The following is a 26064-nucleotide window of genomic DNA, read 5'->3' as shown; positions in this document are numbered from 1 at the left end:
TGAATGCCTGAAAGAACAGTCGTACTTAGTCTGGATGACCTTGTGGTTTCCTCCTAGCCCTATGAAGTTCCTGTAAGGATCCTCCCCAATGTTGTTTACAATTCCATGTTCCTGCATCTTGCACTACTCACTTGGCTGGGTAATGCAAACACCAGAAGACGAAAAAAATGAGTTAGAACTCAGGGACACAGGCCTTTATGTAATGGAAATAGTCACATGAATAAAGTTAAAGTTAAGCATGCATGTTTTACAGTATCAGGATGTAAATAAAGGGAGAACTGTAACTTATCCCCTTGTCCTCACTCAGAAGAATAAGGCGGCTCTGGAGTTATACAATTAAGGATCTATCATTAGGGTCAGCATTAGGTGTGCCAGACAACAGTATTTTTCTGATTGAAAGCTTATTGTACAAGGTCAGGTGTTTTTAAATGAGGAAGAGTTTTCCCACTCCTTCCTTTTGGAGTTAAGTGCTGGAATTTTCTGGCAACTTAATTTGAATTAAAATGTTTCCTCTTTTGAACCTAAATGCAGTTCCCATGTGGCTTTATTTGGAGGTTGGGGTTCCTCCTTCTTAGAAGAGAAAGTGCAGAGATGATTTCATAGAGCACATTTACTGGATCCCTGTTTTTGACATAAGGATACCAAAGGAGCAGCCACACAGCATGGGCAGGGAGCATTTCCTGAGCAAGCAAGGGTACAATTGCAATTTTTCAGTTGTACAAGTGAAGAGAGAATAAAACCGTACAGAAAAGAGGGATGCTTCCATTTAGATACTATAGTTTAAAGAACTAATTTTACTGAAGCTGATTGTACCCGCAACTGAAAATGACTCTTGGCTTGCAAATGGCCAAGATTCTTTGCAATAGTGCTTGTAGTAAAATGGGGGACAAATGCCAGTATTATGACAACGTAGGAACTATACAAATAATAAAAATCAAACCTGTACAGCATAGTGAGTCTGGACCCTGACAACCTTATTTATACCTCCAAACTTTAATTTGGAATAACTTTATACAATTAACTATTTTTACTATAGTTACCCGCTAACCTCATTGGACAGATCATGCCACAGATTCCAAAAGAGGCACTTTTCCAAACAAAGAAGGATCTTTTTCATCCAACTTCCCATCTATACAATCTGCATATTTCAGTAACTTCAGAGAAAAACCAAAGAGTAAGATAAATATGTAACAACAAACTTATAGGACCTGACCCAACTCCTAAAGAAGACATTGAAAGTCCTTCAGTTTACTTCAATAGAAGCCAGACTGGACCCATAATGATCTTTCACAGTTGTAATCCTCAACCTCCAATGCTCTCTTGCCTGTCACATCGATTGCTATACAACAACCAATTTGAACTGAGTTCCTCAAGGAATTGCTTGCCATTTTTATTAGATTGTAAGGTATGTCTATGGTGCTGTCTGGATTAAATAAATCAGATTAATGGGCTTCTGGAAAAACACCAGAACAGATCCTGACCTGGAGTAAAGTGTTGACTTCAGTTTACACCATCTGAGGATTTGTCCCACAGAGCATTTCGATAAACTCACTCACTAAGCCTTTGGAACAGACTGTTGATTTTAAGTCGGAAAGTGCCAGCAAACTGAGTGGCACCCCCATGTTCTCCAAACCTGTCAGAATGCTTATGTTGATTTTCAGCCCCATCTACCAGGTCTTAAAGTGCAGCACAAATTTGCTTATGCAGATTTCCTGTCTAACTACTCCTGCAAAAAAAAAATTTTTTTCACATGCTCCAGGATCTTCAAGTTAGCCTGGTGAACACTGTGAACCCTGCTGGCTTGCAATTTTTGTTTTGCATCCTCAGGGGCCATTTAGTTTCTGTAACAGCAGCTCCTCCCCTCTGTGTGTGCATTTGTGTGTGTTTCCAGCTTGACACAGTATCTCCATCTCATTAGCACTGAATGTAATCATTAGTCAAGTGCCCCTTCTTCAGTTCCAGTTTTGTTGTGCCTGGGTAAGCTTAGTTCCCTATAAAGTAAGGTAAATATTACCATGTCTGGACCACGGTCTCAGAGGAAAGTGAGAAGGGGAAGCTACAACAGCAACATTACTACAAAGAATCTGGTGAGTACAAGAGAATCTGCTCTGAAACGTCTGTGTACTGTGTATATTACCCGGAACATAAATATTAGATCATAAAAAGACAGGAGGAGAGAAACATATCTTTCCTAGCCAAAAAACCCCACAAACTGTTCATTGAGATCATTTAAAAAAGTAATTATTGCTGTGGTGGGTTGTGACAGAATAAATACTGAGAGTTACATGTGGATCTTCAAATATGACTAAATTGTTTTCATTAATGGTAAAATGCCATTTTTATTATATGACTCTGAAGATACCCTTTCTACTGCTCCTTATTTTGTACTATATGGCTCAGTGTTGTGTACAGATATAGCAGAGTTATGCGTTGGTTACTGGATTATAAAACCTTCTTTCATTTAAATAAAAAGCCATATAAGTCAGGTGTCTATACATTTGCATTGTCAGTGCTATCGCTCACGGCTTCTCAGAAGATAGGAGGCTTTCAGTGTAAAATGTAAAGTTCATATTTGTTTATTCTGCAAACAACACTAGGGTTGATAGCTCAAGCAGGCAAACAGCTTGTGGAGTAATAGCACCCTGGAAAAATCATATGCAATGGAAAACTTATTTGTTAATTTAAAGCAAGGGGGTTGTTTGTTTTTCTTTAACTAGACATGCTATAAAACATTTTGTTGTAAGAAAAGCCTATCGTTGTGTTCAACATGATGACTTAATGTTAGCACAGAGCAACATCACTTGGGTCTGGAATCAGGAGCAGACCTGTAATTCCCAAGGGGTGTCTCAGCTGCAGCATAAGCTGTTCTCTCAGTAAATATAAGGGGTCTATTACAGAGATTCATAGATTTTTAAGGCCTGAAGGGACCATTAGCTCATCTAGTCTGACCTTGACTAGAGTGAGGCAGCTTCTGGGAAAACAAAGACAATTACCAGGAACTAGATCTGTGCACTAAATCACAGCATTTCATCAGAAATGAGCACCACGTACAAAATCAAAAATTTGTTGACTTCTAAAAGTAAACAAACGCTTTCTTTAAAAAATGTCTGTCACTCAGAAATAAATTAGTGGCAGCTGCACTGATGACATACATGCATACAGTGTTAGCCTTTACAGAGATTTTCTGATATTATCTCACTAGAACACTTACCTGGTGTTGCTTGGGTCCTTTGGGGCAAGAGGCTGGAAGTGTGGGGAGGTGCAAGTGTCAGGACAGGGATAGGATGCAGGGGCTCAGGACAGGAGGCTGGGAGGTTTGAGGGTGCTAGGCAGGGGAGGATGCAGGATTCAGAATTGTGGGTGGGAACCTTAGGCCAGGGGCTGGGAGGTCTGGGGGGGAGCAGTTCACCAGGGCCATCCGTGATGGTGAAGACAGCGCTGTAGCTGCCGGACCCCCTCTCCCAGCTTCTGTGAGTCCACCCCACTGTGGTCACTATGCAGTATAATTGTCTCCTGCACTTGCTGCCTCCAGTGGTTATTGGAGAGCAAAACTGTCCCTGCTTTCAGCTTTCTCCCTTTCTGTGTTATGATTCTAGGCACATCCCATTTTCCTGGCACAACCAAACTCTGACCTTGCTTTAAGTTATGATAAGAGAAAGTTGTATACCAAATTTGGTGGTCCTAGCTGTTTCCGTTTAGAAGAAGTTCTTGAACAAAGAGGCCCACAGATGGACATGCAGAGGCACAAATCCTCTAAGATTAGATAGATAGAGATAGATATGCATCGGTGCTTCCAAATATGACAACAAAAACTAGGAATGGAGTTAGTTACATGCTAGCTGATCAGTCCTTTTGTTGCTGCTGCTCTTGAAAAGAAAGGCAGAAACTGCATAGGCAGAAATGAACATGTCACCAAGGAAAAGTCTTAGTTGAAAAAGGTAAGCATCTTTCACTCAATCTAAAAAGAAATTGTTTTGTTCAAAAGTTGTTTATGGAAAGTGTTTTTAACCAGAAATCCCCGACAGTCAATAAGGAGGCATCTTCTGGTTTGGTCATTTTCTTTAAAATGTTGTGAGGGTCTCGACTGAATTGCACTGCATTTACCAAGGTCATCCTTTGCATTAAATGTTCTTAAGTACAGACATTGCATAGCATAACCTATGGCAATAATAGTATTTAATAAGCTTTCCAAACACAGTTCAGCACACAGGTCCTAGAGCTTGCAGTTTATATATTCTGAAGTCCAAGTCACACAGGTATGATGCCGCTGGGCTGGTGCATCTATGACACAGCTCTCACAATCTTCAAAAAGCTTTTCTCTAAGGAGGGGTATGTCTACACTACCCTCCTAGTTCGAACTAGGAGAGTAATGTAGGCATACCGCACTTGCAAATGAAGCCCGGGATTTGAATTTCCCGGGCTTCATTTGCATAAGCGGGGAGCCGCCATTTTTAAATCCCCGCTGGTTCGAACCCCGTGTAGCGCGGCTACACGGGGCTCGAACTAGGTAGTTCGGATTAGGATTCCTATTCCGAACTACCGGTACTAGTTTTTAGTTCTAGACGCGTTAGTTCGAATTAGCTTAGTTCGAATTAACTAATTCAAATTAACTAATTCAAACTAAGTTAGTTCGAACTAGCGCTGTAGTGTAGACGTACCCTGAGTGCTTTAACATTAATTCTGGTAGGCTTTGCCCATCACTAGCTAAGATTCTATGTAGGTGAAGTGACCAAAGATCATGATTAAAATTCTTAGAGGGGCAGCCATGTTAGTCTGTAACTAAAAAACCCAACAATGGTCCTGTAGCACCTTAGAGACCAACAAAAATATATAAATAGTATCATGAAGTGGGTTGTGCCCATGAAAGCTCATGATACTATTTATATATTTTTGTTATTCTCTAAGATGCTTCAGGACCATTGTTGTTTTTAAAGATCGTGATGTTCACTCTACGAATGGCACTAGCACTGACAGCTTCAGAGAGAAAAAAAAACTTCTTGGATTTAGTTATATCATTTTTACTTCCTTATAACATAAACAGAGGATAACAGCAAGCATGGAACTGGTGGGATGTAAATACTGTCCATAAAAGGAAGCTTTTAGACACTACTTTTGGAAGAGAGTTAGTAGTGTTGTAGTTGTGGTTACAGAATTGCATTTGGTTAATCTATCCAGCAGTGAATGGCCACACATCTGTTTTTCAGACTACTAGTCAAGAAATATTAGAAGCCAAAGCTATGAGCTCACGAATGAGCTGCTTGTTGTTTGACTTGCTTGCCACTTCCTTGACGTCATTATTTGGTAACACATGCATTAGTGCATTGAATGCACAGTGCAGTCTGTTGCTTTGCAATCTGAACAGTAAAAGGAGTTTTTCTAGTCTCTCTTAGATATTCCTATTCATATTACATTCAAGTAGTTTTCTGCATGCAGCTTGCCTCAGGGAAGCCTGATCATATGAGAAGTCAGCAGGTGGTTTCTAGAATTAAGACCGTCTGCAGCACACCTTGTTTAATGAAATGGCTTGCTGCCAAGGAATGGACCTGAAATTGACTCATTCAAATGTGACCCTTTTTATTTGGTATTATGTGTTGCTGTATCTCCAAACAGGGTTTTACCAGCTAAACTAAAAAGTGGTGGAGTTTAATTCTCTGTAAACACTGTTAGAATATATGTTTTGTAGAGTCTGAAGTGATTTATATTCAGGGCCGGCTCTACGATTTTTGCTGCCCCAAGCAAACAAAATTTTAGCTGCCCTGCCCCCTCGCCCCCTTCTTGTTGGCTTTTACACATTTGCACTTCACAATTTTGTTTGTTTTGTTTTGGTGACAGAGACAAGATTTCCAGCTCACACAAAGCTCTTTTTCAAGAGTGAGAAATGTACCTTAAATCTCTACTTTATTGTTCTTATAGAAATAGGCTACTTTTTAATTGTGGTTTGAATGCATGGAAAACTACTAACACAAATAGTTTATATTTCCTTAACTAAGTACCAAAAATAGAAGGGAGAACTTGTGCCACATCTAAAACTCAAGGGCTACGTCTACACTGGCACCCTTTTCCGGAAATGCTTAAAACGGAACAGTTTTCAGTTATAAGTATTTCCGGAAAAAGCGCATCTACATTGGCAGGATGCTTTTCCGGAAAAGCACTTTTTCCGGAAAAGCGTCCGTGGCCAATGTAGACACGCTTTTCCGCAAAAAAGCCCCGATCGTCATTTTCGCGATCGGGGCTTTTTTGCAGAAAACACTACTGTGCTGTCTACACTGGCCCTTTTCCAGAACAGTTTTCCAGAAAAGGACTTTTGCCCGAATGGGAGCAGAATAGTTTTTCTGGAAAAGCACTGATGATTTTACAGTAGATCGTCAGTGCTTTTCCAGAAATTCAAGGGGCCAGTGTAGACAGCTGGCAAGTTATTCCGGAAAAGCGGCTGATTTTCCGGAATAAGTAGCCAGTGTAGACACAGCCAAGTAGTTTATGGCTATACTTAATCAATCTTCAAACCAATTACAATCAGCTAACAAAACCACTCTGTTTAACCATACTTGTCAACCAATTATGATAACTATAGCACATAAGACATCTAAACTACATCAATAAATAGTTGTATTGTTAAACTAGATTTGTTTTGGAATACAGTGGCTCCTTATGTGGCTCTAACACATCTATGTTATCAGAAACTGAGATCAGTGGGTGTGCATGTGCACATTATTTTTGTGTGTTCATCTTTTTAGTAGCCATTATATATTCAGGTTTATGAGGTGTTAGAGGGAGTGGAGAGTTATATGTGCCCAATACAACTATATATGGAATGAAGCTTGCCTTAGAGACATCAAACACAAAAGTTTACCCTGATCAACGAAGTTTAATTCTTTAAAGAAATATCTATGAAACAGCATGTGTGGTTCTTTGAAGAGTGTAGAACAGTTAATATTCTGTGTGTGTGTGTGTGTGTCTGTGTGTGTGCTGGATCCTTATTTGGTTCTACTTCTACTACAAACATGAACAAGAGAAATATACTAGGAACAGACTTCAAAGGGTCCGTGGTGCTGAGGCTTTCGGGGGCTGGGGGGAGAGGCCGGGGGCTGGGCCAGCGGGCTGAGTGTTTGTAGGTTTGCCAGGTGTCTGGTATTTTCTGACTTTTTTACTGGACAGGAAGTGAAAATACCAGACACATGGCAACCCTAGGCGGAAAGGGGGCATCTTACCTGGGATTTCCATATGATGTAGGTAGAGGGGTGGCTGATGGCTTGGAGTGGAGAGGCTCTCGGAGGAGGTAGCGGTCACCAGGGAGGAGCAGGACTCAAGATTAGGAGACAGGGGCAGCCAGCAGGCTCCAGGGCCAGGCGCACATGGTGCCAGTGCTGGCTGCGCAGCCAAGGTGTCTCCCGTGGCCCTTTAAATCGGCGGGGCAGGGCAGGCCTAGGCATTGCCGGGGGAGGGGAGGAGCAGCAGAGGAGACGGGGGCGGCCAGCAGGCTCCGGGGTGCATTGGGCTACGGCCCTTTAAATCAGCGGGGCATGGCAGGGTGGGGCTAGGCGTTGCTGGGGGTGGGGAGGAGCAATACGGAGAGGAGACGGGGCCGGCCAGCAGGCTCCAGGGCGCATTGGTGCTGCCAGCTGGCTGCACGCAGCCGTGGTGTTTCCCAGCCACGGCCCTTTAAATCAGCGGGGCGGGGCTAGGCGTTGCCAGGGGCAGCACCGGCTGCTTACCTGAAATGCCGCTGTTGGCAAAGTGCCGCCCCAAGCACCTGCCTGATTTGCTGGTGCCTAGAGCTGGCCCTGTTTATATTAAATGCTCTTCAGAATAGGGTAAAAGGAAATCATAGTAAAATTAAGAAATCAGTTAAGTGACAGGGTATATTAAAATATAGGGAACAAAAACTGTCCTCTGTTACACCAGTGTCACTCTGAAATTGCTATGTAATCTTAATCTGGCCTTCTTGTACAAACACATTATTAATTACATGATCACGTGCTTTTTGTTCCAGCAGAGGAATAGTAAGACTCAGGCATCTTGAGTTCCTTTCCAGGTTCTGGATGATAGTGAATTTTATTGGGTTTAGGCTTTTCTGCCTTGTTCCTCTCAAACCTGCTGCTTTCTCTCCATGCCCTCCAGTTTGTCCCTGTCCCAATCCTGTCTCTCCCCCTGCCCATTTCTCATACCAGTATCCTTGCCCAACCAATCCTTGTCTCCCACTCCAAGCTCCAGTCTTGCTGACTTCTAGTCCCAAGCTATGTCGAGACTATGGGGGGGGGAAGGGAGGTTCGAAAGAGGATATGCAAATTCCTCAGGAATTTACATATCTTCTTCCGATCTCACTTTCGAAAGAGGATCTTTTGAAAGTCAAAGTAGTCTGGATGAGGTTTTTTTGGGGAAAAAAATCCTTTTTCGAAAGAAACATTCTTCCTTAAAAAAATGAGGTGTATGTGTGTGAGGGGGGGTGTTTCGAAAAAGGGGGTTTTTTTCCCCGAAAAAAACCACACCCAGACTACTTTCACTTTCAAAAGATCCTCTTTCCACAGGAATTTGCATATCCTCTTTCAGAAAAAAACATAGTTTAGACGTACCCCTAGTCTCTCTCTTTGTGGCCCTCATTCAAATTCAGACTTCCTCCCTGCCACTAGTCCTTATCCCAATATCTTTGTCCAGCCATCTCAAATTCACACACACCTGGTCTCCTTACGCAAACAATCCTACCCTTTCACATAGCATAGCATACTCATGCTCCTGTCTGGCTCCTGTCCTCTCTGTATTCAAGCCATGCAGTTGCCGCCTCCATGCTGCCTGGTCACCAGCAGGGGGAGCATTGAGAGTAGAAGAAAGACAGTCTTGTTGCTCTCAGGTCTTTTGCCAAATGCCAAAGTTGCCTGTAGATTCATAGATTCCAAGGCCAGCAGAGATAGTTATAATAATCTGACCTGCTGTGCACCACAGGCCATAGAACTTCCCCAAAATAAGTCCTAGAGCAGATATTTTAGAAAAACATCCCATCTTGATATAAAAAATGGCCAGTCATAGAGAATCCACAATCCCTTGAGTAAATTGGTCCAATGGTTAATTACACTCACTGTTTAAAAATTCACACCTTATTTCAAAGTCTGAATTTGTCTAGCTTCAACTTCCAGCCATTGAATCATGTTCAAGCCCTTGAATCCAAACCTGGAGGTGTTAGAGCTTCTTAAAGAAATGGCTGAATGTATATTTATATATCCCTAATCTCCTCAGAAATGGCTGAATAATTTTTGCTGAAACTTTCCATATATATTCAGCCTGAGGCAGACACCAAGCCTGGAAAATTTCAGCCCTAATAGTCTGGCAAAGTTGCAAGGAAATGAAAACAAGATCTTATAAGGGGAAGTGCAAGGCAACCGTAAGTACAGGCAGAATTACCAGTTCATTCTATAATGATTGCAACATGCTTTGCTATATTTGGAAGAATGACATTAGGTAAGTGCAAGTTATTGTTACTAACATTCAGCCCCAACTCAGTGCTGAATATTAAACGAAAAGGTTGATTGGATTTTATCCATTTTGAAAGCCCTACACTAAGCTAGATGTCTTTCACTTTGTCGGACAGAAAATATCAACACCTTGTCCAACCCTCAGTATGTAAATATCAAGCTTAAAATGACATTGATATGACTGCCAGCTTAATTCCCAGACTTCGGTAGCCCATAGCAAGTTAGCTGCTGACATGCAGTAAGACAGAATCTTAAGGTTGTAAATATTCTTCAAGTAATCAGTATTTAACTCAAAAATAAATAAACTTGATAGAATATACAAGCTCTATGCTGTCCATTTATACTTGTAAGTCAACTGAGAACCAACTTCCTTCTATCTTGGTGGGAAAGGGGGAAGAGAGAGTTAAATGGAAACTCAAAATTTTAACATGGTCTTATTTCTGTCCAGGTCCAAACTTTGCAGCTTGAGTCCAACTTTAGTGGAATACAATTTTAATGTTTTTTTAATAAGAAAAATAGGCACATTTTACAAGGTGCATTGGGAAGAGGGGATATAATTGATTAAGAGGAATTATGTTGGTGAAGTACAAATAACTGGGTGGCACAAGGATCTAGAATCTATAGTCATCTCTATGATAACCTCCTACCCTGCTTCTCTTATGCCAAGCAAAACTAGCTCAGAAGGGAGAATTTAAACTAAACATGTGCATGTGATGTTGATATTTCTATGTTTGATTCAAACTTGTTCATTTAAGCTTTGTTTGCATTTGGGAAAATTCCTACCATTGCCAATGCCCATTCAGAAGCATCAACATTAGACATGTTGGAAGCCTAAATGTAGGCAGTGCTCTGGCAATTGGTTTCAGGACTATGTCAATTCTACCTGCTCACAGTAAATCTAATCAGCTTGATGGAACAGGCTGCTGGAATCAGAAACAGCTCCAAACAGCACAAATACCAGTGCAATTCAACTGGTTCTATCAACTCTGAGAAGTTTTTATAAACTAGATTAGATTAACAGAGTTTTCAAACGGCTAGATCCAAACCTTTGGGGGCTCGATGAAGCAGTAATGTACTTAGATCTTAAATGTTTTCCATATACTGAATTAATTACACACACATCCCAGGGTCACATTTTCAGGGTAGCTACCCAGATATTTCCTCATGGTGATCCCTCAAGGGCACCCATTTAAGGTTTCTGGCTTCCTGCTATAACCCCTTGAGTGAAGACCTACAATTCTCCCTACAACTCTCTCCTTTCTGATGAGGGCTTTTAAGGTTGCATTGCTCTCTGATCTACATTATGAGATCCCCAACAAATTGGACGGTCTAAAGGCTGGTGCCTCTGCTTTGTTTGCTCTCCAAGGACAATGACCAGCATAATACCAGCAGTTAAAAGTTACTACACAGCTCTAAGCAAACCCATTTAATCTTAAGGTAAAAGCATTCAGAGAAAGTGTGTAAAAACAACAGATTTAAACACACATTAAATATACCAGAAGTCACCTGTCACTCTTGTGGGGCCCTAGCAGGCCAAAATATTTTCAGCCTTTCCACAGGATTGGGGCCCCTTTGGGCAGAAAATCCTGTCAGTTTGCTGGACCAGAAGGAAGGCCCTGATTCAATATGAATGCAGCTTTTTTTATGGCAAAAGCTTTTACAAAAGCCTTTTCTTTGGCTGTTCGTCCCTAGATTGTCCAGTTTGGCATAGTATGTAAAAGCTTCCCAAGGGGATGGTACCTCTCTGCAGGGGTTTACAACCTGAGTGATTCACTTTAATCCCTCCCAGTTGGGTTTAGTTCCTGGTGTAGCTGTGGCAACCTTCCTGCCCATGGGGCTGCACACAATCCCAGGCCCATTCACACACGTTACACAATAAAGTCCCCAAAGACACTGCATGCTGTTGCAATATCTGTCACATCTCATGCCTAGATTTAGTCCTTTACTGCTTCATTACAGATTAGATCCATGGCCTTTTTCAGAGTAACATTTATTTTCCTCACTGGGGAAAGAGGCCCCGAGACAGGAAAAGGGGGTGAGTTAGAACAGCTTATTCTCATGTTTTGGCCAGCAGGCAGTACACTACTTCAGAAGTTCTTAACAAGTGCCAAATCTGGAGTAATTAAGGAAGGTCTGCACCTTGTATGAAATTAGGAGAGCAAATTCATTAGGCGGGACAAGTTGTTTTTGTGCTAGCGCAGGGAATGACTAATGCTGTTGTCTTCCATCCCTCTATCATGTTGCAAGAGATGAACAAATAACGTGCTCCACTAAGCACTCCTGGGGCCCTACTTAACTCTTTGCCCGTAAATCAGGAGTGCTTCCGCCACAGAGGCAGGCCAGTCAAATCCCTTTCAAACAGTAGTTCATTTCACAGCCTTTTCAGCTGCTCTTCACTTTCCTGACCTGTCTGCTCAGCATCCTGCAAGGACAGAAGGGAACAGCTTGAGATTCTGCGATCTGCTGAGCACCTTCTGCTCCCAGAGGGGCTCAGTGAGAGTTGAGGTTGGTTGGCACCTTACAGAATGAGACGATACGTTACCATGTTTCTTTTTAGCCGATGGAACAGTGACTGACAGAGGAAGTTATGAGGGGCATTAAATCAAATGGAGAGGAGGGGGAGAACCCTGTCTGAGAATGTCCTTTCAACCCTGTCGAATTAAGGGGAAGGGTGCAGCTGGGCTGTCCCGGGAGCTGCCGTGCAGGAACCAAATAATGACTGGAAGCCTTGCTCCCTGGCTTGTTTTTCCAGGCACAGGTTACTTCCCCCACCACCCTTGCTCAGTTACACGGGCTGGTGAGCAGGAGTGGGAGACTGAGCCAACACTCCTGCTTCTCTCCACCCCCTTGTGCAGAGGAAATAGCAGCCTGCTCTCTCTGACCCCAGTGCCAGAAGCAGAGTCTTGTGATGCAGGTAGCTCGAATAGAGTAGGAGTCAAGGGGAGTTCTTTATGCTCCCTCTCGTCCCAATATGAGTACACAGCTGGGACTATAGTTGTGCCCTTAGAGATAGGTCTGTGCCTCACAGTTCAGAGCCAAAACTGAACTTCTCCAACATTATGGGGGATTTCACATCTCTAGGGCTTACTTCATGGCCAAAATACAATTTGAAATTTGGGGTCAGCTTATCTAAAAAAAGATACCTTGGCACTGGAAAAAAAGTTCAGAAAAGGGCAACAAAAATTATTCAAAATATGGAACAGCTGCTATATAAGGTGCTTTTCAGATCAGAAAAGAGGAGACTAAGGGAGGATATAATAGAGGTTTATAAAATCATGATTGCTGTGGAGAAAGTCAATGAGGAAAAATTATTTACCCCTTCCTATAATGCAAGAACTGGGGGGGGGGGTCACCAAATGAAATAAATAGGTAGCAGGTTTAAAACAAACAAAAGGAAATATTTCTTCACCCAACACACGGTCAACCTGTGGAACTCCTTGCCAGAGGATATTGTGAAGATCAGGACTTTACAGGATTTAAAAAAAAGCTAGATAAAGTCATGGTAGGTAGGTCCATCAATAGCTATTAGACAGGATGGGCAGGAATGGGGTCCCTAGCCTCTGCTTGTCAGAATCTGGAAATGGTCAATGGGGGTGTGTGAATCACTTGATTACCTGTTCTGTTCATTCCTTATGGCAGTGGTCCCCACCCTTTTGGATACCAGGAATTGGCAAACCCATTCACAAACTTTTGGTGGACTGGTAAAATTTTATTTGCATATTTGCATATTCATTATTCAAATGATGAATATCCAAATAAAACGTTACCAGTCCACTAACAGCACAGTCCAGAGAGCCCCCAGTGCCAGCCCTAACCCCTAGAGCCCCACCCCCACCCCTCCACTACCCCGCAGCACCAGCCAGAGTCAACCTGACCCCAGAGTCTCCTGCACCAAACCCCTTCAGTGCCAACCTCCCAGCCTCAGAGCCCCCAGTGCCAGCCCCCATCCCAAATGCCTCAGTGCCAGCCCCCCACCCCTTAGAGCCCCCAACAGACCCCCCCAGTGCCAGCCTCCTGTTTCCAGAGCCCCACTGCACCCAACCCTCCCAGAGCTCCCCCCACCCCAGTGCCATCCCCCAGTATTAGCTCCATCCCAGAGCCCCACAGTACCAGCCCTGCCCCCGTAACTTCCTCACTACTAGCTTAGCCTCTAGAGCCCCCCAGCACTAGCCCTGCCCCTGGAGCCCCAGTGCCTGCTCCACCCCCCTCTCTAGCCCTGCGGTTCTGGCAGCCAGTGTTGGGGTGCACTGCCCAGCACCTCCCCTCCGGCCATGATTGTTGGGAGAGGCGTGGCATGCCCTACCTCTCAGCCAACCAGTACTGGGCGGGGACAGGGTCTCCTCCAGCTGTGGAAGAGGGCTTCCCTGTGTGGCGGGAGAGGCGCATTGTGGATTCTCCTCCCAGCTACAGACGAGTGCTTCCCTGTGTGTCAGGAGGGCCACACAGAACAGCACCGTGCAGCTCTCCTGCCACACAGAAAAGTGCTCTTCCGCAGCCAGCAGGAGACCCTGCCCATGCCTGGCATTGGTTGGCTGAGAGGAGAGGCATGACATGGGAGTGGTGTATCCCAGCCCCGGCCCCCAGAGCTGCCGGGGCCCAACAGACAGAGGTCCGCAGCCTAGCAGTTGGAAACTGCTGCCTGTGGGACATCTAGCATTGGCCACTGATAGAAGGCAGGATACTAGGCTAGATGGACCTTTGGTTTGACCCAGTATGGCTGTTCTGTTGTCTATTAATCTTAAGCTCTATTTATTTACTTTATAGTTCAAACAACATCAATAAAAAGAATGATTAGCTTTGGATTGACTCAGAGTAAACAAATCAGTTCTTTATAGTTGTTAATTGTTTCCCACACGCACACTATTTTAGTTCAACCTCCTAAAGTCTAATTCCAGCAACACATTGGCTTTAGCCACTGTTCATCTGAACAGGGGGGAAACTGTGTTCCATTTTCCCAAAAAAGCCCTGTGCCTTTATTAAGTGGAGCCTGAAAGGATTCCCAGTTTGTATCTCCATCTTGATTGCTGGCAATCTTTTCAATAAAAGAGAATGCACCATCTCTTGTTTGTCAGACACTATACCTGCATTTAAAGACAAGCTTGATAATTTTAGGGAAAACAGTACTAGCAGTTTTATAAGTTAATATAGGGTTAATGATGGCTCATGCTTCAGTGGAGTAAACCGATGCTTGCATGGGTCAGGAAGGAATTCTCTCTTCTCCCTTAGTGCTACATTGCAGGAAAGGTCAACCTGATGAAGTAATGGTCTGATCTGGCAGAACAAAACCAATGATCTGTAGATCATAATCACACCTTTGTATATTTTTTTTCAGTTTCAAAGTGTTTTTAAAAAAAGAATCTATAGGCATAGGTGGTGGGTATAATAAGCCTTCCCTGGCACAGCTGCTGCTGCTGACCCACCACCAGACACATGGGCTGTAGTGGCCCTTCCCCTTCTCCAAGGCCTCCCACCATCTCCTGCCTACTATGTGGTAAGTCCTCTGCTCTCCCTCATCCTCCTGGAGGTCCCCCCTGCTTGTCATGTCCCTCCTCCCTGGGGGCAGGGGAGTAAGGAGAGATGCAGCAAGCTAGTCGTAGACAGGAGAGCCTGGTAAAGCAGTGAGATGGCTCAGTCAGGCGCGGGGCCAGGCTTAGAGCCTGGCATGGCACTGGGCGGGGGAAGAGGGGCAGGCCAGGGCTCCTCCAATTATTGGGAGCTCTCAGGACTCATCTTTCGGGGCTCTGGCATGCAGAAAAGGAGATCCCTGCTAGAAGGGGTGGGGCCAGCAGGCTAGCCTCCCCAAAGTGAGGATTCACCCACTGCCCATGTCTAGAGGAAAGGCCTTGTCTCCACTAGGATGTTAGACACCTGCGTCACTGCACCAACACAACTATTTAGAATAGACAGAATTTGCTCCAGAGTAAGCTGTAGCAGTTCAAGACAAGCTGCATCCACATATAGTGTGTCTACACTGTGGGCTGTCATTAAAACAGCTACACTGCTGGCTTAAATCCCAGCACACACACAAGGCCCAAGGAAGTCATATTGTAATAGCTGCAGCTAATGACTTTTTATAGAAAAAAGCAGTCATCTGCCCACTCTGTCATTAATGTTACGTGGGCAACCGCTGGTAAGTCACGCGCCATACAGTAACAATAGGCGGTTGACTTAAGAAAATTTATGGTAATAATGAGTCAAATTTTTTAAACTTACTGCTGCTCTAATAACAGGAAGAGTAATTTATAATAAGCATTTTGCATATTTATACTTATTTCATGTATTCGGGTTGTGTGTTTTTCAAGGCATTTGACAAATTTCTGCAACTGAAAGTAAGAAAAACACAGGAATACTTATTAAAACTGGGAACCAGATCCTCATCTGGTCTCAAGGGACATACTACATCAGTTTATACCAGCTGAGAGTCTGGCCTTGTAATGAAATATTGCATAGTCTCGGAAATATTTAACATTCTAATCATAGGATTACTGCAAATCCCACTGTAAACTACAGAAATGTCCATCATTCTAGCATTAGTGGAACAGTTGCTGCTTAGTGGAAGTATATCCTAAGGATGTTAACTATTGGTTAATTAAATAGTCAAATAACCTCATGAATTCTTATCGGTTAGTCAACTATTCTGTAGTCCCTAGGGGCAGGGCCAGCAGTCATGCACTATGGCCTTACTCCCAAGATGACCCCTGCCACTCCGCGCTGCTTCCACTGTATTAGAGACAGCAGTGCAGAGTGCCAGGTGGGAGCTGATGAGAGAAGCGAGTTTAAAAAACCAGCTCCCCTTGCGGACCAGCCATTGCCCTGTGCTGCTGCCTCTGATAAAGAGGCAGCAGCGCAGGGTGGCAGCAGCCCCTGTCCAGGGAGTGGGCTGACCTCCCAGACCCAGCGTGAGCCAGAACTGAACTGGGCTGCCTGCCGGCATGGCTCCTAATATGCTTTAAATGCAGACCCAGAACGGGGGTAGGTCCCGTACCCATCGCAAGCCAGGACTGAGCCGGGCTGCTGGCCATGATGCTGAAAAAATTACTGGCAAGTGTGTGTGCGGGGGGGGGGGGGAAATGCATATAGTCTATAGCAGTGGTCCCCAACGCGGTGTCTGCGGGTGCCATGGCGCCCGCCAGGGCATTTGTGTGCGCCCGCCCACAACCTGGGCCGGCCCCGCCCGCGGCGCACAGGAGGTGCTGGCCCCAGGCGCACGACACGCACCAGCGCCAGGTGCACGGCACTCGGGCGGCCCCAGCCCTGGGGCACATGCGGACGCTCGGGCGCGTGGCGCTCGAGCGGCGCCAGTGCCGGCCCCAGGTGCGCGGCTCGGGCGGCAGCGCCGGCCCTGGGCCCACAGCACAAGGCACTCGGGCGGCCCCAACCCGGGCCCTAGGGCACATGCCGGCGCCGGGTGCAAGGGCATCCCAGTCCTTTGGCGTGCCCCTGGACGCATGGCCCTGCCCCCGGGCGCCCGGCGCGTGAGTGGCCCCACCTCCCAGGCGCCCGGGAGCCTCTAAAAGTTGGGGACCACTGGTCTATAGCATTAACCTATACACTTTAATCGACTACACTTTTACATCCCTAGTATATCCCAGTATATTTAACTTCAGAAACTGATACATCATTACACAGAACACTTATGTATTAAATATATTCAGCCAGACTCACCAGCATGCTCTGCCAAAGCAGCTACAAATCCTCATTAGTCACTCTGTTAAGATGGGTTTACAAGTGCTTTGAGTCACATGGGCCATTCTGCTACCTAGGTTCAATGGGCTCAGTTCTCCATTGCCTTACACTTTGTGCAGTCATTGACCCTGTGCAATATGAGGGCCAGATCAGAGCGGCAGCATTGAAAATCCTTTTTCTCATAATTGCAAACAACTACACAAGGTAGAAAAGAGAATCAGATCATCAACCTCATCTACTACTGCCTGCTCATGCATGAGTCCAGTGCATCAGCACATGTTCACCACCAGCCTCATCACAGATGGGACAATACCCAGATGAGTGCCCTTGTGGTGATTTTTTGCACAGACACACACACCCTCTCAGTCTGAAATTTCTGCCTGCAGCATTTTAACCCTCAGGCTCACATTAAGCCCGATCATCACAAAGTGGCACTGGAGCAAACTTACCAGCCAGTACATTCCCTTCACAGCTGGGTGTTATGTTCCAGCAGTTCTGCCTCTGTTTCCCCCAGAAGACATTTGGCCCTGCCACCGTCAGCCTTTTCTCACAGCTGCATCCCAAAGCCAAGTCATGCATAATCTCATCTCTTCAAAGGTAGTAAAGAGCTCCACAGGCCCATCATCCTGTCGCACATCATGAACTCCAGCCCCGGCCTATGCTCTTTAATCCTTGCTCCCTTCCTCAGGGAGGCTTTTCTCATCCCCCTCCTAGCCAGAGCTGCCCTCTTCTCTACTTTCCAGCCCAAGGTGCTGTGTGTAAGCAATTAAACCCTGCTCCTTTTAAGTCCTTGCTGCTTTCCACCTCTGCCTATCCATAAGTACCTTTCCTAGGGCGACATTCCACTCCTCAAGCATTCTCTCTCTTTCTCTGAAAGTCTGACTTCTTGTACCGCTTCCTGCCAATCTACTGTTTCCCTTGGAAATTTCCAGCTTTCCTAATACCTGGAATCCTTTCATCCCTGTCGCCATTTCCCTTCAGAGCCAGCCCCAGAGTATATGCTACCCACAGTAGCTCTCTCCTCCCAGTTCTCCCTTGTTAGCTCCACAGTCCTTCCTTCAAAAGAACAATTCAATCTGATTCTCACCACTGGGTTTTATCCTTAATTACCTGTCTCCTTTCCAGGTGCCACAGAATGGGCTATCTGGCTTCCCTTAACTCTATTACTGCCATTATGAGATGTCTATAATCTATCACAAGGTTAAGAAACTGGATTCACCTTAGATGTCCCCGTTAGGCTCCTCCTGGACATGGAAATTAGAACTGCTTGCAGTGTCAGTAGCAACCAGGAACTCAAATAGATCTGGACATATTTTTCATATTAATAATTTATTCACCAAAAATGCATTTTTGTAGGGCACTAAAACTATTTGTGCATCCCAGAGTACAAGTCAGCAAATAGTCTTGGCTGAAAAAAACTGGAAACAAACATTTCAGAAATATTTAAATTTTGGGAGGAGAGGTGTTCCCAAAAAAAACCTCCAAAAAACTTTTGAAATGTCTAAAAAAAAACTTCTAGAAACTTTTGAAAAATTGAAACTTCAATCTGAAACTAAGCGATGTTTTCCAGATTGTTTTGGTTCAGCCACTGAACCTAAAAAGGAGTAATTATTTGCTCCGTTCTATACTCAGCTTCAGAAACCACTTATTGCTTTGTATAGTCCTCTGCCATGTACATTATTCCTTAAATAACTATGTTCTCTGGAGCTTATATTAACATTCATCAGACTCATTAAGCTATATGTTTTTAGTGGTAAAGTACAAGAAGCAAGCTCCCCACAGACCAGGACACGCCAGCTCAAAGGCACCAGACCCTAGTATAAAAACAGATGCAAGTTCTCTAGGTATATTTTGATTGCCCTGATGATCAATGCCCTCCACAACACTGATTTCAAGATTTTTAGTTCCTGCACATGCCTATTCCAGCATGTGGTGTACCTCATCTAGTAAATCAAATGCCCCAACAACTATGTAGGTGAAGCCAGACAATCCTTATGGTCTCAAATGGACTTCCACAGAAAAATGATAAAAGACAAAAACACTTTATCACCCATGGGTGAGCACTTTTCACAAAGCCATCATGCTACGTCCGTTCTCTCCTCGTCTGCAAAAGAAACCTGAACAATGCCTTCAAAAGGCAAACCTGCTGACTTAAATACATAACTCTATGGGTATGTCTACACTACCCCGCTAGTTCGAACTAGCGGGGTAATGTATGCATACCGCACTTGCAAATGAAGCCCGGGATTTGAATTTCCCGGGCTTCATTTGCATAAGCGGGGAGCCGCCATTTTTAAATCCCCGCTGGTTTGAACCCCGTGTAGCGCGGCTACACGGGGCTCGAACTAGGTAGTTCCACGAGGTGTACCGGTAGTTCGGAATAGGAATCTTAGTCCGAACTACCTAGTTCGAGCCCCGTGTAGCCGCACTACACGGGGTTCGAACCAGTGGGGATTTAAAAATGGCGGCTCCCCGCTTATGCAAATGAAGCCCGGGAAATTCAAATCCCGGGCTTCATTTGCAAGTGCGATATGCCTACATTACCCTCCTAGTTCGAACTAGGAGGGTAGTGTAGACATACCCTATGAGACACCAATAATCATGGTCTCAGTAGAGATACCAGTTTTATGGCTCATTACAACAGTCTGTAACTCACTAACCCTCTTGTGTCATAGAACTGCAGAGGAGTTAATTACCCTCTTCACTTCAACTGGGCTCCTGCAACATGTGTCAACCCCTTATGCGTAACAATCTGTCCCTTCTTGCATGTAGCTATGGTGCTCTGAGCTACAGTTGATACATTACAGCAGGGCTACTCAACATGTGGCCCGTGGGCCACATGCGGTCTGCAGCCCATTTGTTTGCGGCCCACGATGCGGTTTGGATTTACGCAGAGGGATCAACATGCAGCCTGTGGGCAGGATCCTTTGAACAAGGCCTCCATTGGGAACACGCTCCACAATGGCAAGGCGTTTCCCAGGCAGGGTGAGCATTGAAAGACGCAAGCAGACGAGCTGGCTGGAACAGGGTGTCGGTGATTCTAGCCCCCAGGGAGGAGGTGCCGGGAGCGCCGGGGCATTGTGTGAAAGAAGCTATTTGCATATATATTTGCATGTACATGCAACCATACTTAAGTTGTGGCCCTCAGCATGTGCTGTGAGTATCATTGTGGCCCCCAGGGCCTCCAAAGTTGAGTAGCCCTGGACTACAGCAACACAGCTGAGCCACTGTACCACTTCAATATAGATGCAACTAGTGTGAAAGTTTCTCCCATCATTGTAGATTGGGGGCTGTGACCCCCCCCCAGGGGATTGCAAGGTTATTGTGTGGGGGGTGGGAGGGAGTACATGCCTCCTAGCTAGCTAGTAAGTCTGCTATGAAAAGTGACATTAACAAACAGTCAAGTACCACTTTTCACAGCAGAGTTAGCTTCCCATTGCCACCCTTTCCTCTGCAGTGCTGCTGACAGCGGTGTTGCTTGCAGAGCCGCCCAGCTCTGAAGGCAGTGCCACAGCGTGCAGCAGCACAGAAATAGGGGTAGCAATGGGTTGCTAAGCCTCCTGTGACAAGTGATAGATACCCCTTTTTACAGTCACCCAGCTAGCGAAAAGGGTCTGCTGTGAAAAGTGATAGGACCAAACATATAAATACCACTTTAAAGTAGGTATTAAATATAAATGTGCTTTTAATTTAGAAGATGGAAGTCACTCAGTGGCTTGCTGTGTGAAAGGGGTCACCAGAATAAAAAGTTGGAGAATCAACAGGTGTCAAACTTGTAAATTCAATCAAATTCTGCAGCTTCTCTCTCCAACTGTTTTTGGAAATTGCTGTGTAATATTATTGTCACTTTTAGATTCATTAGTGAGTGCCTGGGCAAGTTAAAATGGTCCCTAACAGGTTTCTGTGTGTTGCCATTTTGAATATCTAATCTGTGTCCATTACTCCTTTAAGATACTACCTACCTTGTCTCTATCAAAAAATCTGTAATGCCAGAGATCCACCACTAAGGGGCACCCAGAAGCTATTCTTAGAGGCTATCTGCTCTGACAGATTTTGTATTTTATTCTAGATGTGTTCCTTTACAAAACATAAAGTTCTGTGGCTCCCCTCTTCTGAAGACTTTGGGTCAGATCCACTCCAGGCTGCCAATGGAATTGCACGACAGAGCTGAATTTGACTCTTTGTGAGTGATGTGACTCTGGCACTACAGACACCAGAAGAGTCCCCGCTTTACCTTCTTGGAACTAGAAAATACCCAGCCAGCGGCCACAATATGAAAATCACAATCTTTTAAAGCAAATTTGATTTTACTGTGAAAAACCTGCAATATATTAGCAAGCTTTTTCAAGGAGGAGACCAAAACAATAAAGTGAGGGAGACATGTAGAGGATTATTTGATTAGGAGAAGCTATAATGTCGCTGTCACCTGTGCTCTTTCATTCATGAAGGGATTTCAGGGTTCCTAGTGCCTGTTTTCCTAAAGTACCTGTTGTATTTGATTGATTCTCATTCAAGGTCAAATTCCTCTTCCCAGTTGTAAGTTTCTCAGATAACACTAGCCAGGGTGAGGATGAAAAATGATAGTAACTTATTCATTTGATTTCAGCAGCTCAAGAATCTTGCTCACCGTCGAGGTTCAGCACCTTCACTTGCATTCGGCAAAGCTTTGAGCAAGCCCTGGTCATCGTCACCCAGGTGTGTTTTTCTCTTACAGTGTATCTAAAGTACTAAGGATCCAGGACAATATTAAATGGCTTCAATATCAGAGACTGAGATGTCTAAACTGGGAATGTAAGTGAGTAGTAGAGTATACGATAAACCAATAAGTCTCAGCTTATCGATTAATCTTCTCAACTATTCACATCCTTCTCTCCCGCCCCCGGCCCCCCCCCCCCCCACTGCCTCTGTATCAGAGGCAGCAAGTGGAGAGCGAGGAGTAGGAGCCTGTGCTGGGGGCAGCCGGCTTCAAAGTTGGTCCCCCCTCCCCCCAGCATTTTCTCCGCAGTGCCGCCTTTCCCGCACCCCTGCACTACTGCCTCTATCAGAGACAGCAGCAGGAATGGGGGCAGGGGAGGCTGCCTTGATGCAGCCTCTGTCTGCTGGGAGCTAGGATTCCCCATTGATGGGGCTGCTGCCACCCCACGTTGCTGCCTCTGATACAGAGGCAGCAGCGTAGAGTGGCAGGAGCTCCCCAGGAGTGGGGCCAAAGTTCACTGGCTGCTCGCCCCGCCCCCAGAGACTATCGAATAGTCAAGTAACCTCAAAGATTTAATGCAGTTAGTCTACTATTCAATTAACTGCTAGCTTACATCCCGAGTCTAAGCACATGAATAAAGGAGTTCCAGGCTACTATAAAACTCATACTGAAAGCCTTTGAAAGTCACTTCTTCACTCGGTGCCTCAGTTTCCACATCTGTAAAAAAGGGGCAGAATTAGTTACTTGGATCATGGATGCTTTGTGGAGGATGAGTTAGATAACAGCTATTGATTGGTTCATGACTTTCTCCTAAAAAACTTGGAATATTTCTTTTCCTCCTCCTTTCTTCTCTTTACAAGTAGCAAAGCGACTGGGACAGCAGCTTCTTGTATCTTGATAGAGTTTTACCCGCTACCTCTGCGATAGCCCTGAACCAATGCCCACTGAAATCAATGGAATACCCCCCACTGGCCTCTGTGAACTTGGATTAGGGTCCTGGTGAAGTCATTTTATCTATTAAATAAGTTCATGATAAACAGAGGATCTCTGTGATCTGAATTGCAGGTAGCACATGGGAACACATTGGCTACATCTAGACTGGCATGATTTTCCGCAAATGCTTTTAATGGAAAAGTTTTCCGTTAAAAGCATTTGCGGAAAAGAGCGTCTAGATTGGCACGGACGCTTTTCCACAAAAGCACTTTTTGCGCAAAAGCATCCGTGGCCAATCTAGACACGCTTTTGCGCAAAAAAGCCCCAATCGCCATTTTCGCCATCAGGGATTTTTTGCACAAAACAATTCTGAGGTGTCTACACTGGCCCTTTTGCGCAAAAGCTTTTCCGCGAAAGCACTTTTGTGCAAAAGCATCCGTGGCCAATCTAGATGCACTTTTGCGCAAAAAAGCCCCGATTGCCATTTTCGCCATTGGGGGTTTTTTTGCGCAAAACAAATCTGAGCTGTCTACACTGGCCCTGTTGCGCAAAAGCTTTTGCGCAAAAGGATTTTTGCCCGAATGGGAACAGCATAGTATTTCCGCAAGAAGCACTGATTTCTTACATGAGATCATCAATGTTCTTGCAGAAATTCAAGCAGCCAGTGTAGACAGCTGGCAAGTTTTTCCACAAAAGCAAGTGCTTTTGTGGAAAAACTTGCCAGTCTAGACACAGCCATTGACTTTCATTCTATTTTACTATATCTCAGGTCCCAATAAGCAGGTCAAACTGCACTGTATGTTATGCCTGTGTAGTAGTCAGTCCAGGTTCCAGATGTGCTCATGAGATGTGAAAGCAGGTACCTAATAAAGTAGGAGGAACTACCACCTCCTAAGAGTTTACATAATATATGTTCAGGTACTTTACTATCCCTCACTCAGGGATTAGACATAGTACTCTCTACACATGCTGAGTTAATTATTCCTTAATTATACCCTCTCTCAAGAACAGGGGCATCTCTGCCTTCACTTTCCTGACGTGAACATCAAAAGCTGTCAGATTTTATCAGAAAGGTTTCTTTTAACACCTTCTTCTTTCACTGGCAACATTCCTGAATGAGTGAAGTCTTAATAACAGCCCTGTTCTACTCCTCCACATGTTATCATTTCAGAAAACAAAATTATTTTACAGCTCAGAAGTTGGAAGCATACACGTATTTCTTAAATTCTAAATAAGTGTCAATGAGTCATCTGGTTTTTCTGTGGCACAGTAATTTACCAAGTCTTCTCTAACCATATTTTAACATTGTACTAGAACAACATTGATGTGAACCAAGAGAAAAGACTCCATCCACTTGGTTGGAACTCCGATATCAGAATCTAGGCAAATGAAACTTTTTGTTCATAAGGGGCATAGCCATTCTGGGGCATGATATCTCATGGATTTGCAGAGAGGTCCTCTTTTTTTTGTTCAGTGACAAGCCTCATTTATGTTAATCCTCAATCTCTGGAGGACATGGTGACATTCATGTGTGTCAGTGGTCCATAAGTAGTTCAGCTGAAGATGATACCTGTCCCTTGGATGGATTTACAGGGGTGGGGGGGATGAGTGTTCATTGAGGATTACTCCCTACACACACTATTGTGCACCCTCACAATGCACCAGGCACATGGGTGACAGGTATAAGAGGCAGGGAAAGGCAATGCCTTCCCAAACTGATTGTTATGGCTCCACCCCAGGTCCCTTCTTCAGTGCCGCTCCCCTAGTCTCTCAGAGCTGCCTGGGCCTCAACCCTGCCGAGGCTGGGGCCAGACACTGCCCACACTCCAGGGCCAGGGGGCCACCTGCCAGTTACTGCCTACCCTCCCCATGCTTCGGGGAAAGCTGGGGCCATGCACAACCCATCCTCCCCCTGTTCCCAGGACCAGGGATGGTTGGAAACACACGTCTCTCACTGAAGAGGAGTAGTAGGAGGGAGCTTGGTTCCCCTGAGTAACAGGGGTGGGGCTTCAGGCAGCAGGGGTGGAGCTGGAGGCTTGCTTCTCCCAGCCCTAGGTTCACCCACCCATTCTTGACAAGTGCAAGGACTGCTTCCATTTAATACGCCACAGAAAGCAAGCCACTAAAAGTGATGTGCTGGGTTGGAGGAGATTGATCAGGCCCCGTTCTCCTCTGCCTGTGAGGTACAATCCTTCTAGAGCTCCCCTACCTCCACATGCTGGCCAGAACCTTCAAGGTACATTGTGGTCTTTGCAGTGCAGCCAAAGCATGGCATGACAGCACGTGTCCACAGAGTTATTTGGGTGCTTTAAGGGCTAGAAGCCTGAGGCTAGCCAATCCTGATTACAAAGAGGTACATCGCACTTGGAATCACCACATTCCCCTATAACGAAAGCAGGAAGTTAGAGAGAAGATTCTCTGGGATAGAGAATTACAGAAGCAGTGGGGAGTGAGCAGGCTCCCACAGAGGCAACTAAAAACTCAGGAACTGAGACAATATGTAGGAAAGGCATTGGAGAATGGAAGGCCTTATTTATGAATTTAGTAAAGCAACACCTAAACTAAAAAGGGATGAGAATGGACAAAAGTGAGTGTGAATTACTGAGGAAGTCCTTTGCAGTGGGAAATTGAGGCAAGGAGCTGTTTGCAGGGCCTCGCTGAGGCCACTTGTGGTGCTTGGAAGGATGCCTCTGGTTGACAGAGAGATTTTGTCACTTCTACATTTTCTTATCCTTTTCCATTTCATTCTCTGCTTTGTAACTTTTCAACATTTCCCGCAACTCTTGAAAAGTTACATTTTTCTTTGCCCCCTTGGTAACTCCGCACTCCTTGACTTTTCCAAAGTTGAGGAAAACATTGAAAAGTTACAACATTGCAAATGAAAAAGTATATGTTTTTGGGGGGAAGGGAGTCTGGACATTATTTTATTGCACTGGGTGCCAAAAAGAAAGTGAAGAGGAAGAACACATTTCAAATCTGTGAAACTTTGAAAAATCAAATTAAAATATTGTAAAATTGTGAAAACAGAAAAGTGTTTCATTTTGAAAACTGCAAAATAGAAACAATGTCGAAATTTATTTTTTTCCTGCATTCTATTTGCCTTTTTGTCCACCGCTACACACTGTGTGGAAGTTTTCAGAGAACTATCCTCAATAACTCCAAGATCTCTTTTCTGATTTGTCATAGCCAAATTAGCCCCCATCATACCATACGTATAGTTGGGGTTATTTTTTCCGATGTGCATTACTTTACACTTATTCACATTACATTTCATTTGCCATTTTG

The 26064-nt window shown here is 44.7% G+C and overlaps 1 protein-coding gene across 8 annotated transcripts in view; it reads left to right on the top strand.

Annotated features, from left to right (window-relative positions):
* The first annotated feature begins 1893 nt into the window (after positions 1 to 1893).
* TAGAP (T cell activation RhoGTPase activating protein) overlaps positions 1894 to 26064 on the top strand; it is a 97505-nt gene continuing 73334 nt past the window's right edge. For 4 of the 8 annotated variants that reach the window (XM_025180661.3, XM_025180659.3, XM_075924554.2 and 1 more), the window contains exons 1-2: positions 1894 to 2087; positions 21757 to 21845. In XM_025180661.3, the coding sequence (XP_025036446.3) occupies positions 2016 to 2087; positions 21757 to 21845 (161 nt within the window). In that variant the 5' untranslated portion in view covers positions 1894 to 2015. The remainder of the gene's footprint in view (positions 2088 to 21756; positions 21846 to 26064) is intronic. The other 4 variants (XM_075924555.2, XM_025180660.3, XM_025180658.3 and 1 more) reach the window with 2 other exon arrangements.

Source organism: Pelodiscus sinensis, chromosome 3, assembly GCF_052426305.1.
Source record: "Pelodiscus sinensis isolate ZL-2025 chromosome 3, ASM5242630v1, whole genome shotgun sequence".
NCBI lineage: Eukaryota > Metazoa > Chordata > Testudines > Trionychidae > Pelodiscus > Pelodiscus sinensis.
This window is presented reverse-complemented; position numbering and strand designations above follow the sequence as displayed.